At 41.9% G+C, this 15798-nt stretch overlaps 1 protein-coding gene across 2 annotated transcripts in view; it reads left to right on the forward strand.

Annotated features, from left to right (window-relative positions):
- DOCK2 (dedicator of cytokinesis 2) overlaps positions 1 to 15798 on the forward strand; it is a 442257-nt gene that overhangs the window by 113701 nt on the left and 312758 nt on the right. For both annotated transcript variants that reach the window (XM_054487363.1, XM_054487364.2), the window contains exons 24-25: positions 8396 to 8466; positions 10218 to 10324. In XM_054487363.1, coding sequence (XP_054343338.1) covers positions 8396 to 8466; positions 10218 to 10324 — 178 coding nt within the window. The remainder of the gene's footprint in view (positions 1 to 8395; positions 8467 to 10217; positions 10325 to 15798) is intronic.

The raw sequence follows: 15798 nt of genomic DNA on the forward strand, positions 1-15798 counted from the left end.
GAATAAACTCACAAGAAGTGACTGTATGAAAACATACATGGCAAAGTTTCAGCTAGTGAGATAGTATGAGGTGACCGGAGTCTTGATTCTGAGCCTGCATGGAGTGTGAGCTATTAGTAACATCAGCCATAAGTGCTGGGTGAGTGCAGAGGATACGAATGCCCGTGGTTGATGTTCCTGGTTCAAACTTTTCACATCCAGCTGGGTAGCGGCTTATGTTGGAAACCCTCATTTGTGACCAGCTTAATTGTGAGTAGAGCAGATCTGGTTCAAATCTCAGCTGTGTCCACTGTTAATTCTGAAACCTAAGCAAGTTATTGCCCATCTCTAATGCTCACCCAGCTTTTGTGAGTTGCTTTCTGTGGTTTTTCTTATTGTTCTGAGTCGGCATGGCAGCAGCTCATCAAGACCATGGAGAATTGAAAGCCAGTAGTTCAAAGAGGAAAGGAGCAATAAAAACACTTTCTGCTGATCAGGTACCTACCATGTTCCAGACATGGAACTGGGCTCTTCATATACAGTGTTTTAAATCCCACCAGAGATCTTCAAGGAACCACTATCCTCAGTGTTCATAGGAGGCTCATAAAGTTAAATAGCTCATCCCAAATTACATGTATTCATAGTGCTGGAGCTAGGATTTGAATCCACCCAGGTCATCTGCCTCCAAAGCACTATTCTTCTCTATGCCACAGGTAACGTTTAGGCCAGGGATTCCCATGTGTTTTCAACAATGGGCCACATGCTCAGAAGTCCTTGTGTGTGCCAGCCCTGTGAGCGTGGTTGATAAAACTGATGGCAGATTCAGAGGGTCAACACCACACACTTGTAAATTAGATAGAGCTCAAAAGTTAGTAAAAGACATATGGTGATGTTGTGCAGGCCAATTTGCCCTACTCTCCTTACGATCCATGGTATTTCATAATGCTCCAATTTGATGGCACAAGTGGAATTAAATGAACAGCTTTGTATTGAATGACATGCTCTGTTGGCTACTGTGAATGCCACTCATGCTAATGAAGCCCCTGGAGTGTCCAGGGGAGGGCAGGGGACTCTGCCATTTATATTCCCAATGTCTGGAACAATGGCTGCCACACAGAAAGTGCTCAAATATCTACTGTCTGAATGAATCAATGAATGAATATGGCTGGGTGCAATGGGTCATGCCTGCAATCCCAGCACTTTAGGAGGCTGAGGCGAGAGGATCTCTCAAGCCTAGGAGTTCAAGACCAGGCTGGGGAACATAGTGAGAACCTGTCTCGACAAAAAATTAAAAAAAAAATTAGCTAGGCATGGGGGCCTGCCCATGCCTAGTGGTGTATGCTTGCGGTCCCAGCTACTCAGGAAGCTGAGGCAGGAGGATCACTTGAGCCTAGGGGATCAAGGCTGCAGTGAGCTGTGATAGTGCCACTGCATTTCAGCCTGGGTGACAAAGCAAGACACTGTCTCTTAAAATAAATAAATACTGCCAGGCGCTGTGACTCACGCCTGTAATCCCAGCACTTTGGGAGACCGAAGAGGGCAGATCACGAGGTCAGGAGTTTGAGATCAGCCTGGCCAACATGGTGAAATCTCGCCTCTACTAAAAATACAAAAATTAGCTGGGCGTGGTGGCGGGCGCCTGTAATCCCAGATATTTGGGAGGCTGAGGTAGGAGAATTGCTTGAACCCGGGATGTGGAGGTTGCAGTGAGCTGAGATTGCACCATTGCACTCCAGCCTGGTGACAGAGCAAGACTCCATCTAAAAATAAAATAAAATAAAATAAAATAAAATAAAATAAAATAATTACTTCTATCATTTTGTTTAGTTTGATGTTTCAGTGTTTATTAAGTGTCAAGTGTTGAGCTAAAAGCTTTACATATATTGTTAGCTCAGTTGATCTTTGTAACAACAACCTTATAAGACAAATAGTCTTTTTAAGTTCCATGACATACCTGCACAGAATGTGCAGGTTTGTTACATAGATATACATGTGCCATGGTGGTTTGCTGCACCTATCAACCTGTCATCTAGGTTTTAAGCCCCGCGTGCATTAGCTATTTGTCCCGATGTTCTCCCTGCCCTCACCCTTCCACCCCCTGACAGCTCCCGTGTGTGTTGTTCCCCACCCTGTGTTCTTATTGTTGCTCTCCCACTTATGAGTGAGAACATTTGGTATAAAGTGGAGATAAAGACTATATGCAAAGACAAATGGTCTTTATCTCTGCTTTCCAAATGAGGAAAATGAGGCTTAAAGAGGTTAAGTGACTTACCTTGGCTGAAAATTAGTAGATCTTGGATTTAAATTTTGGCTGTATAAGTCCAGAGTTTGAGTTCTTAATCACCACCAAACAATAGCATAATTTCATTAAGACTCAAGTCTTCTGGCAAAACGCCAGGTGGCTAAGACTCAGGGGACCCCACAAAGTTGAGTTACAGAAAGGATGGAAACACACATATTCTGGAACATGTTGGTTCCTTTCCCTTCACTTTGCCTGAGAGATTAGTGATGAGGCTGAATGTCCTGAGAGAGCTGCATTTATTTTCTTCGGGGACAACTCAGCATCTCAAAGCAAACTGCCTTCTTATGGTCATGCTATGGGGAATTCCTGCGACATCGTTTTTCCAGTTTCCATGGACCTCGATCATCCACTGCTTGGCTAAAATAAAAGGATTAAAAATTGATGGGAATAGTACTTGTTTCGAATGCCTGTGGCTCTTGAATGAGGAGGCTCTCTGGTAGCATTCTTGCGTAACTGTGTATCATTTCAAGACATGTTCGTTTTGGCCAGAAGTCTGTGTGTACTGGCACCAACACTGGTCACTCTGTTTGAAAGAGAGAGAATGGGAGGAGAGAGAGAGAGAAAGAGTGAGAGAGAGAACGGGAAAGCCTGAGAGCACTCAGCAGACAAGTCCCTTTGAGTTTGGAGGCATGCCAGTCTGGTTTTGATTTTTGTTGTTACGTTTAAACACTTGCTGTTTTCTAATTCTGGTGAAGTCCATCTAGATAGCAGTGATCTCAAGTGTCCTCCCTTGATTTACCTCTGGGACAGTAAAACCACTCTTGATTGCTTTGGGTTTGATTCTCTTCTTGAGGGATGTACCTGGCCTTTGGCAGAGGGGTTCAGAGTGGACCCTTAATCTAGGAAATTCACTCAGTGTCACATGATCACCTAATTAGTGAGACAGCATTTTCCTGTTGGCCATTCTTGCAACCCCCTATAGATATGGTAACGAGGATCCTTAACTTAAGGAATGTCAGAAGAACTGCATTTTATTTTCAAAAACTATTCTTACAAAGGGTGGGGGAAGCTCTTTTTCCACTTCCTCCTCCAAATTAGCCTTCTCGCCCCTGCTGAATCCTCCCCACTTGCCGAGATAGAATGCCTTTCCTATAGTGGGACAGGCAGTAGTGGACGTACTGGGTAACAGCCAGCTGGACAGAGCTGGGTACACATCCTTGCTTTGCTACTCATTAGCTACATGGCTTCTGGCAAGTTATTTAACCTCTTCTCCATGCCATAGTTTTCACATTGGTAAAATGGGTTTAACAATTTCCACTCATAGAATAGTTGAAAGAATTAAATGAGATCATGCATGTAAAGTATTTGGCATGTACACAGTTTCCAATAATGGTTCCTATTTTATTTATTATTTATTTATTTAATTTTGAGACAGTGTTTCTGTCTGTCACCCTGGCTGGAGTGCAGTGGCAAAACACAGCACACTGTAGCCTCTAGCTCCTGGGCTGAAGTGATCCTCTTGCCTCAGCCTCCTGAGTAGCTGGGACCACAGGCCTGTGCCACCATGCCTGGGTTTTTTTTTTATATATATATATATATTTTGTAGAGATGAGGTCTTGCCATGTTGCTTAGGCTGGTCTTGAACCCCTGGGCTCAAGTGATCAATCCCTCGGCCTCCTGAAGTGCTGGGATTATAGGCATGAGCCACCATGCCCAGCTATGATTCCCATTTAAAAACCCTATAATTCATAATCGTATTATATGAGTATGTGTATATATGCATCACATGTATGTTTATGTGTATATGTATATATATGTATGTGTGTTTTAAGTATTATACACAATATAGGAATATAGACTATGGAATGAAAGTAATAATGATACAATATTATTTTATGAAGAATGGTAGTAATAATGAGAGTAAAAATAATAGAATGGCTGGACATGGTGGCTCCAGCCTGTAATCCCAGCACTTTGGGAGGCTGAGGCGGGTGGATCACCTGAGGTCAGGAGTTCGAACCCAGACTGGCCAACATGGTGAAACCCTGTCTGTACTAAAAATACAAAAAATTAGCCGGGCGTGGTGGCGGGTGCCTATAATCCCAGCTACTCAGGAGGTTGAGGCAGGAGAATCCCTTGAACCCGGGAGGTGGAGGTTGCAGTGAGCAGAGACTGTGCCATTGCACTCCATCCTGGGTGACAGAGCGAGACTCTGTCTCAAAATAAATAAATAAATAAGTTAAAAACAATAATAATAATAGGAGAGTAAAACTCAGTTCTCAGGATAGAAACATGTAACAAATGGAGTCTCCCATAGGTCTGATGGTTGAGGTGCTCTGCCTTCTGGGAGCGTTTGATGCTGGCACCTCCTGAACTTGCCTGTTGTCACCTGCCCTGGTGCGTCAGGGCAAGACCATAGACAGAAGTCCTCTGACCAGTGCTGACCGTGACAACAGTCTTGGCAAACTTCAGGAGGCAGAGATGGGCTGTCCCCATTGGGAAAAAGAACCACAGACCTACCACTTCTCTGTGAGGCCGCCTGGACTAGATGCAAATTTAATACTCCCCTGTCATGTTGCTAAAACCCTCTGAGACTCAGGTGACAACTACTTGCTTCATTTGACTGTATTGCCTGCCCGGAGTGGGAGGCTGGGAAGATGGGCTTCTTCTGAGCAGCCTCTCCTGCAGCCTGTGCAGCTCCCTGCTAATAGCTAAAGCTTGTAAGTGTGTGTGCTGTGGAGACTCCTGAAAACTGCGGTTCCATAGTGTCCCTCCAAAGTCCTGGAATGACATGCAGCTCTTGAAAGCCAGCAGCCCGCAGCAGACACTGAAGTCCTGCCTTTCCCCACAGGGGTTTGTTTCTGTGCGTGTTTCTCACTTTGGTCTTAATTATGATGAGTACACGTTATAATCTGTCCGGGTGTGGGGATTGATGGCCAGTGCTTGAGTAATGAGATGGGAAGAGACTCAGCACACACCATCATGAAGAGGCTGAGGCTCAAGGAGTGAAGAAATGAGCCTAGGCTCATGCAGTGCTGGGTGGAGAGCTCAGGGCCCTGTGGGCTGTATGTTCTTTGGCCTAAGAGTGGATGAAGAAACAGTTTGCTAGAAGTGCTTGCACCAGGCCCGGAATGGTGGCTCATGCCTGTAAACCCAGCACTTTGGGAGGTCAAGACGGGTGGATCACTTGACGTCAGGAGTTCAAGACCAGTCTGACCAACATGGTGAAACCTCATCTCAACTAAAAATACAAAATTAGCTGGACGTGGTGGCACATGCCTGTAATCCCAGCTACTCAGGAGGGTGAGGCAGGAGAATCGCTTGAACCTGGGAGGCGGAGGTTGCAGTGAGCTGAGATCACCCCATTGCACTCTAGCCTGGGCAACAAGAGAGAAACTCTGTCTCAAAAAAAAAAAAAAAAAATGAAATGCTTGGACTAGCCTTTTTTCAGGGCACAAACCTCAGTATATGGTATCCTTTTAGACTTCAGAGGTTGTAAATTAGTAGCCTCTGGGAGAAATGCAGCCTGCATTTGTGTTTGATTTGTGTAGCAAATCAAAGCGTTAAATCAAAGTGTTAAAACAATTGAATAGGAATAACTGAGTCTTTAGGCAGAGAATGGAATCCACACACCTTATCACTTCCCACTGCCCTGTCCTCATTCCATATCACTTCTTTCTGTTGCTCGTCTAGCCCTGCAGTCATCTGATTTTGCTACATCTGCTTGATGTTTCCTGATAAAGATGGTCCTTTACCAGCTAGGTTGGAATGTACTAGATACTGTGACTGCCTGGAGGAATGTCATAATGCTCCTTAGCATATTAAAATTATGAAAAGTTCTATAGCTAAAAAAAAACTCACTGGTTTATCTTTGCTTAAACCAATGCTTTCCAAAATTTTTTTATTGTAAACCCTTTTCCCCTACAGAATACCTAGCACCACCCTATGGGACGAGAGGTTCCAATAGAACATAGTTTCAGAGACAATGGCTTTGGAATGTTGTTTTATCTTATAATCTACATTTAAAAGAATAAAGAATATCTAGATACAAAATCCAATAATCATAAAGAAAAAATCTGACAAATATGACAGCCTGCAAATTAAAATCTTTCTATGCAGTGGAACAACAGGATAAGAGGGAGAAAATTCTTGTAAAATATGTTACTGTAAAAGGGTTAATATTAATGTTGCATGAAAAATTTTATAAACTAATAAAAAAAACCCCAAATAAGAATAGAAAAAGGATATGAATATGCAATTTAGTAAATATAGATGTTCAATAAATATGGAAAAGATGCCCAACCATACTAGCAACCAAAGAGTTGCAAATTACACATCAGATCAACAAAAATGTACAAGATTGTATGTCCAATGGTAACAAGGTTATGGGGAAATGATCAGTTAGTTAAAGGAAATTGGTTACTGTATCTTCTAAGGTAATTGACAATCTCTCCTAAAATGTATATGTCTATATGTTTTCATGCACTAATTCTTCTTTGAACAATCTATCCTACAAGGATCTTTATAGATATACAAATGTATTTTTTTACCACATATTTATAATAAAAATTGACAATAGCATGGAGCCTATTATCAGGGGTGGGTTGAAGAAGGTATAATGTACCCATTTGAGCAGTGCTGGGCAGTGGTTAGAAATGAAAAGAATCCACTCTATGAGAAGGCAGGATGCCACTGGTGTGCAGTTAACTACAAAAAGCAAGTTGCAGACATGTATATTTACATACGCACACATGCACATGTAGGTTCATGCATAGAAAGCAGTCTGGAAGGAAATTCATCGCAATGTTAACTAACAGTGGTCCTCCCCTCTCTGGGGAGGAGAGTTTGGGACCCAGAGGAGGATGCGATATAGGACTTTGGAAACAATTTTCACCCTAATGCCTTATCTGGTATGAATGTTTTTACATCAAACATATAGTATTGACTTTTTAAAATTTAAAAATTATAAACAAGAAAAAAAAGGGATGAAGGCATAGAGAGAGAGAGAGTTGCTATTTGAGTAAGGTGGCCATGTAGCTTAAGGGTTACAAGAAATGGCTCTAAGTACAGCCTGCCTGAATTTGAATCCTGGCTCTCCACTTGCTAACTTTTCAACCCCAGGCTAGTTATTTAATTGTGATGCACCAGAGATTCCTTATTTATGAAAATAATATTTCCCTTGCAGGGTTGTAACTAATAAGATAATCTATTAGCAGTCTTTGGTACGGCGTCTGCCCTGTTGTAAATTCTTAGAGAATAATCATAATCATTATTTATGTTAAGTAAGAATCTCAGTTGTATATGGCTAGGAGAAAGATTTTCTTTAGGAAAGTAATTTTCACGATTTTTTACTTCAGTGTGATTGTTAAAGGGTGATACATGTTAATAACAGAACACCTAAAATATACAGTAAAATAAATAAAAAATGCATACTTCCATTAGATCCTTAAACATTATTTTCCATTCATGTGACTTACGGTTCTTTCTACTGAAACTATAGTCTGCCCTGCTGCTTAGCAAGTGGTATTGCTATGCAGGGGATGAGTGTGGCTCCTATCTCTGGATGCATCAGTTACTTGAAGAGAGGAAGCAATCCACTACAATGCTCAGCTTTCCCAACCCAGCTAGTGGACCAAAACATACCCACTATTATTCACAAAGTGGCCAGGGAGAGGAAATATGAATAACTTGTCACCAGCAAAGCAATTCAAGTACACCATCTTCCATTAATAATATAAGTCACCATTGATTGAGCACTAAAATAGGCCTGGTGCTCTGTTGGATGCCTCACATATATTATTTTTAATCTTCGCAATCCTTCAGAATACATGTAACTATTTCACAGATATGTAAATGTCTGAGAGGTTAAGTGTTTTGTCCAAAGCCTCATGGGGGTGTGGAAACAGAATTTGCAGATCTATAGAACTACAAGGTCTGTGGTCATTCTAGTCTATGTTATTGCCTCCTTGAAGACAGGAGTTGTGACTTCACTTTTGTATACAAAGAAGTCCGTGCTTATGTTTTGATGTCCGTACAGAGGCTTCCATCGATATTGTAATGTCCAGGATGCAGGATCATTCTCCTCTGATCTGTGTCATGCTGCGAAGTACCCTCTTTGCCAGCACAGACTTGTTGATGTGAGGATCACTCACATGTGTTTTATATTCCACCTAGGTGGCGGCTTTGAAATACATCCCATCTGTCCTGCATGATGTAGAAACGGTCTTTGATGCGAAGTTACTCAGGTGAGAGCTTATGTTGTACTTTCTCGGGCTCTGCTGGCAAGCCACGGATTCAGAGTGGGAGGAGGGCTCTTATGGGGAGCTCCAGCTGGGCTCTCAGCTTGGGGATGGGGAAGACCTGTGGCAGGGGACGTTTTCAGGGTTTCCAGTGTGGTATTTTTACCTTTTGGTTTCTTGTGCCAGACTTTGGTGAAAACCAACTGTGTAATAAGCATCCCTCTTTGATGATATGAAAATTAATCATATAGGTTAAAAAAATTGATATTTGAGATAAATGTTTCCATTTCACCTGGATCTGAAGGTTATTTTGGGTTCCACTCTTTGCCCTGTAGACCCCACAGTTGGAAATGGAGAACAGCCTAAGCATACCTAAGAGATAATGGAGACAGCTCCCTTTTGCCTTCTACTTCTTAACTGCGTTCAGCTCATAGATGAACACGTTATTTTAATGTGATTATGCTGTTGGAATAGAGGCATTTCAATCAGATATACCTTTTTCTTTTTAAAAAATTTATTGTAGTTTACAGATAACAGACTTTAAAGACTTTTTATATTTACATACTTATAGATTTGGAAAAGAGTTGCAAAGATTACATACCGAGAGTTATCATATGCCCTTCACCCACCTTCCCCTAATGTTAACATTTAAATAACTATGGCACATTTATAAAAACTGAGAAATTAACATGGATACAGTTCTCTTAACTGCACTCTGGACTTTATTCAGATGTCACCAGTTTTTTCATGGATGTCCTTTTTCTGTTCATATGGAAGATTTTTGCTAGCTCCTTCTCATCCTTCAGACCCTCAGGCTAAACGTTATCTTTTTGGAAAAGCCACTGCTGGATATTGTAAATAAATTAAATTTCTCCCCCAGCCCCTGTGCCATTATTCTCTGACACAGCTCCCTATTTATTTCCTCCACTGCATACATCACTGTGTATTGATTTGTTTGCTTCTGTGTCATTTGACGACCTCTATTAGAATGTAAGTTCCATGCCAAATGGGACCCAGTCTGTTCCCATTATATCCCTGTTTCTCTGCGCTTTGCCTGTCTCATATTAAGTAGATGTTTAATAAGTCCTTGAAAGAATGAATGAATGAATACAATAAGTTTATTTTGGAAAGCTGACAAGGATTATAATTTTGTTTCAGGGTGTTTTGATTCTCACCCTATTTGGGAAGAGCTGTCTCCCTTTTGATGTCCCAAACTGGTTCTAATCCACAATTTTTCATAGTTTAAAAAAAAAATTAGAGACCTTTTTGATTTTAAGACTTATCATAAAGCATTACCAAGCATAAAATATTTGTAAGTAAAATGGTGTGGTAATGAAGTCAGAACCTTGTTTTGAACTCTTGTTTCTTTAACTTCCTAGCTGCATAACCTTAGAAAAGTTAGCCTTTCTAAACCTGAGCTTTCTAACTTATAAAATTGGGATAAGTATTGTATATAGCTTGTAGAGTTATGAAGTCTACATGGCATAATGAATGCAAAATGCAAAGTGTGTGCTTGGTACACAGTAACTGCTCAGGGCTATGGGTATTTTCAGATTTTTATGTCTCTTTTAATGCTACTAATATTCTATACCAAGAACAACTTGTACATTTTTACTGAAGGCTTACCTTGCACCTCATGCTCTGCCAGGACTTGGGGGTTTCCCAGAGCTAGAGGTCCAGGGATGGACTGTAAGTGCTATGAGGTGGGAGACATTGGTCTACCTTGCTCTACCAGCTCCTATTTTTCCTGCCCTCAGCCAACTCCTGTATGAGTTCTACACCTGCATCCCTCCTGTGAAACTCCAGAAGCAGAAAGTACAGTCTATGAATGAGATAGTCCAGAGCAACCTCTTTAAAAAGCAAGGTGAGTACACAGCACCCTTGCTGGGGTAGGGTAAGGGGCCAATAAACCCCACATCATTTTGGGGAAGCTTGGCAGGAGAGGGCAACCTGTCCAGTGACTATAACATCTCTTTTCTCACAACTCCCTTGGTCTGCATAAATGCAAAAAGTAGAAACTAGCTGACAACTTAGATATCAGAATCTAAATTGATTTCAGGAAAGCTGAGGTTGCATTGTTTATTTCTCTTGAGAAAGTTTAATGAGGTTTTTTTTTCCCCCTGTATGGTTCATTATTGCTGTCTTTAACTCAAAGGGAAATGGATAAAGTTTCTTTTAGTAGAAAGAGCCTTTCATGGGGAAGTTCTCAAAATTTTGAGTGTGTAAGAATAAACTAGAGAGCTTATTAAAATGCTAATTTCTGAGACCTAGCTCGAAAAGTCTAACTGAGTAGGAATTAACATTTTTTAAAGTTTTTAGAAAAATGTAAATTATTTTGGAAAAGGTAACGCATTTACATGGATGAAAATGCAAAGGTATGAAAGGGTACCATGTGGAAAGGGTCCCTCCAGACCCTGTGCATGGCTACTCCCAGTCCCTTCTCCAGTGGCAAAAGGCATATCCAGTTTCTTGTGTTTGCTTCTAGGCACAATCTGTGGATGTGGAATCAATTACGTATATGCTACATACTCTTTATTATTATCATGCAAATGATAGCATGGTATGTAACTGTTCTGCACTTTGCCTTTCTTCACTTAATGGTATATATTTTTGGGAGATCATGGAATGACAGTGGATTTGCACAGAAATTATGATCAGAGCTTCTGCTTACCCTAAACTGGTCACCACTGGGCCCTACTGGCAGAAGACTTAGAGTTCTCTGTTTTCAAGGTCAGTCAACTAGATGTCGATAGCTCCTCCAGATTTGATCAGGCAGGATTCGAAAGCTCATATTCATCCTCTACCTCATCTCTAGGAATGCTCTGCATGCCTAGATTTTCAAAATGGATCATGCCTTTTGCTCCATGTAAAAGAATGACCTGTTCAGAAACTGCATTCCTTCACTCCTATCTGTAAGGGTGAAGAAATGACTTTTCAGGGTCAGTACTTTTTTCTGTATCCTAAGACCCAACCTCTCCAATTTTCAATTTCTCTATCCACACTGGTGTCAATAATAAAATGCGAAGCAAACTGTGCAAGAAACAAAAGGTCTTAGAATTCAGAGGATCAGCCATCACCCAACTGGAATTTATTCAGGGAGTGAAGCCTGAATATTTATGCAAATTGCCTGGTAATCACAGAAATATTCAGGAACCACTTCACTGTAAAGATGTTTTTTTCCAATGCCTGGTTAACATGGTGCATCCAGAATTGCTGTCTGTACCCTCTCCCCAGAGTTAAGGGTAGGAGGAGGGTGTGAAGATGAAAATATTCTTGTGATTTTAATATTTATATGTGTGGTTTCCTGACCCTTTAGACAGATGTGTGACAACAGAATAATCCAATAAATATGTAGTTCGTTTGAGCCAGGTGGTTTTTGTGAGATTACGGAGACTAATTCTGGTAAGTCTTGTTGCACTTCTTGTGTTACTGTGCCTTTTTAAAGTGAGACTTCCATGGTTTTAAAGTTCTGATTTCCACCTCCAAATAAATTGCCCTCACCCCAAAAGCGTTGAAATATGTCTGCCCCCTCCTGCCCTGGAAGCCCCTCTCAGGATTTCAGGTGGTGCCACTGCAGAGACAAATTGAGTCCCATCCTAGGGACATGACCAGGAGGACTCTAGCTACACATATGGTGTGGCACAGGAAACAGGGAGTGGGCTACTTGGCTCTTCTTCATTGTTCAGAACTGCTGTCATTGTCAGGGGCCCGGCTTGGCATCGAGGCCAGATGGAGTGCTAGCATGGGCCTGGGCTCGGCATGTGGTGTCAATTCCAGCCTCTTGGAAGTCGGAGTAATTCCTTTACTGCAGCCACATCTCCAGGGCTGGGAGGCGGCCTTTGAGGGTTGGCATCATGGCAGGGCAGGATGGACAGCTGCTGCTTCTCAGTCCTGCTGTGTGTCTGGGTTTCAGATTCAGTAAAAACCCTCTGATTAATATTAACTGACAGAAGGCCAGCTCTGGCGTTGTACACAGTTAAAAAAGAAAGCAAAATTCTTACCTTTAAATACATACAGAGACTAGAGGTAGACAAAGTGTCCTTTGGGGACCCATTTCAAAGAGGAGGCAAAGTGTAATTAGTGTAGCCACGCTCGGCTCACATGTGAAAGTCGTATGACCTTATTCACAGCTGAAAGGTAACTCCTCTCCCACCATCTATTTGCTAAGTGAGCCCTCTTACCAAAATAGTCCCAAAGGGAAACTTCAGCTCATCCCCTTTCTTAAATCCTCAAGTTCCCAATGAATAAAACCTGAATTCATTATGCTTACTAGGTGTCCATTGCCCTTGGGTGAGCGTCTCTCTTTATACCCTTAAATAAGGTGAGTGTGATTCCTCTGGCCAAGTTTAAGCAGTAATGAAATTCCTCCTGTTATTCTCCCTGTGTAGTGTCCTGTGCCTGGGGACGTGATTTGCTTTGAGCCTGCACTCATTTAACTGCCAGATGTGCAAATTGCCTGGAGTATTTTCAGTGACAGTTGCTTGTACTCACAGTCTTGAACATTTGTATTGACATTAAGCGGAGGGACAAGAAGGCTTTTAAGCACTTTCTGAGATTTTGGCAGACTACCCTATTGGCCTGTCATCAGGAGGATCCTATGGAGAAGGTGAAGGGTTTACTGGTTAAGGACGGTGCTTCTTGGGTCACACTAGACCTGAGTTTAATTCCTGGTGCAGCTTTTTACATGACTATGTGACTATGGGTAATTTTCTAAACCTCTCTGATTCTCAGTAAGCTCATCTGTAAAATGGGAATAAGAACAATAACATCTGTCTTAGAGGGTGATCATGTGGGCTAATGAGATGGATGACACATTTAAAGTACTTGACACAGCGCTGGGCTCAGCATAATGTCTCATACTAAGCAGTAATTGTTATTATTGGTGTTGTGGTTATTTTTCTTGTTGATCCCAATTTCCGTGCTGACCTTTAAATTCCTTGCAATAAGGGAGTCCCTTAATGTTTGATAGTTGCAAATAACCCTAAGCTACATGGTTTTCCTCAGGGTCTGAGAAACACAGGACCTAATGAATAAAAGGGCCTTGGTTGGTACATGCTTTCCATTCTGACTTTGAATGTGTTTTTTTTGTTATTGTTGTTTTCAATTTTTATTTCCCTAGAGTGTTTTTGTAAAGGGGCCATGTTACGTATGCCTAGAAGAAGTAGGGGTCAAGGTGAAACGTTTGCGATTTCTCACTTCATTGTTGGTGTTACTACAGGCTCCAACATAGTTACATAGTTTTGGACACTTGACAGCCATCCTCTCTGATGATTTACCCCTCAGGGCTCTTTTAACACACACACACACACACACACACACACACACACATACATGCACCACACACACAGTTTTTTTCTTTGTTTTCTTTATGGAGGCAATTCGCCTCAACTTTGATTTGACCTGTGATATTGAGTAAATTACTTAATCCTTGCAAGTCTTAATTTCTGCATCTGTAAAGTGGGAATAGTCACAGAATGAGTCTCCTTGGGTTGCTGGTGCATCAGTGGCACATGTGGCTAGTTAGCCTGGGAACTGCAGGAGTAAGGAGTCAGCACCAGCCAGGTTCCCACATGGAATGTCTTGCTCCGTGTGGATGACTTCAGGCTTCAGTGAGAGGAGAACTGAGAAACTTACAAACACTAATTTGCTGTCTTCTATAACACAAGCTCAGACCTGCCTGGTGGTGATGACAGGAGAAAGGATGCACAGATATGCCTGGAGAAAGCTCCAAGGGGAGTCTAGAAGAAAAGCAAACCCTCTGTGCCTTTGAAACAGATTTGTCCCTACGAGAACCTCATCTCCAAGAAATGTGTCTTTTTAGTCTGATGCTAATCAGAGGCACCATCTGGTTCAGTGTAAACTGCTTTAGGATCCACATTGCTAGAGATTTCTCTTCAAATTTCCAAAACAAACACAGAGAGAGATTGACAGAAAGAGAGAGAGAGAGAGAGGGAGGGAGGGAGGGAGGAAGAGAGGGAGGGAGGAAGAGAGGGAGGGAGAGAGAGAGGGAGGGAGAGAGAGAGACAGACACCTGACAGAGATTTGGAAGCTCTTTCAATGTTTATTTTCAGCTGGTGGGTTTTTTCACTGGGAACTTTATTGAGAAGCTGTTCTTTGAGCAAAGCATCCAGTTTCCCTTTCATTAAAGCATAGCTGCCTTCTTCTCTCTCATCTGTTGCCCACAGTATCTGGAGATGCTGGGTCCTCCATTCACAGTGTACAAGGGGCTGGACAACGGTTGGGGGAAAGAGGGATGGAAATAATTGTGCCTATATGTTTTCTAATCAACATATCATTGCAGCATTGGGCTGGGAATAAACAACCCTCTGACTCTAGCAGTTACTACCTTTTTTTTTCTTTTCAACTTTTATTTCAGGTTCATGAGGAACATGTGCAGGTTTGTTACATGAATTGATTTCATGTCAGGGGTTTCATGTGCAGATAATTTTGTCACCCAGGTAATAAGCATAGACTCAATAGGCAGTTTTTTGATCCTCACCCTCCTCCCACCCTCTACCCTCAAGTAGGCCCCAGTGTCTATTGTTCCGTTCTTTGCATCCATGTGGACTCAATGTTTAGCTCTCACTTATAAGTGAGAACATGTGGGATTTGGTTTTCTGCTCCTGTGTTAATTCGCTTAGAATAATGGCCTCTGGCTTCATCAGTGCTCTGCAAAAGTATGTGGTTTTAATCTTTTTTTATGGCTGCATAGTATTTCATCATGTATACGTACCACATCGTCTTTATCCAGTCCACCATCAACGTGTGTTTAGGTTGATGCCACGTCTTTGCTATTGTGAATAAAGCTGTGATGAACATACACAGGCATATGTTTATGAATGTTAATGTCTTTGTGGTGGAATGATTTATCCTCCTTTGTATATATACCCAGTAATGGGACTCCTGGGTTGAGTGGTAGTTCTGTTTTAAGTACTTTGAGAAATCTCCAAACTGCTTTCCATGATGGCTGAACTAATTTACATTCCCTCCAGCAGGGTATATGCATCCCCTTTTCACCAAAACCTCACCAGAATCTGTTAATTTTTGACTTTTTATTTATTTATTTTTTTTTGAGACTGAGTTTTGCTCTTGTCGCCCAGGCTGGAGTGCAATGGTGCGATCTCAGCTCACTGCGACCCCCACCTCCTGGGTTCAAGAGATTCTCCTGCCTCAGCCTCCCAAGTAGCTGGGAGGTGCACCACTGTGCCTGGCTTTTGTATTTTAGTAGAGATGGGGTTTCACCATGCTGGCCAGGCTGGTCTCAAACTCCTGGCCTCTGGTGATCTGCCTGCCTCAGCCTCCCAAAGTGCTGGGATTACGGGCATGGGCCACTGCGCT

The sequence above is a fragment of the Pongo pygmaeus genome, chromosome 4 (assembly GCF_028885625.2).
Source record: "Pongo pygmaeus isolate AG05252 chromosome 4, NHGRI_mPonPyg2-v2.0_pri, whole genome shotgun sequence".
In the NCBI taxonomy this organism is placed as follows: Eukaryota; Metazoa; Chordata; class Mammalia; order Primates; family Hominidae; genus Pongo; species Pongo pygmaeus.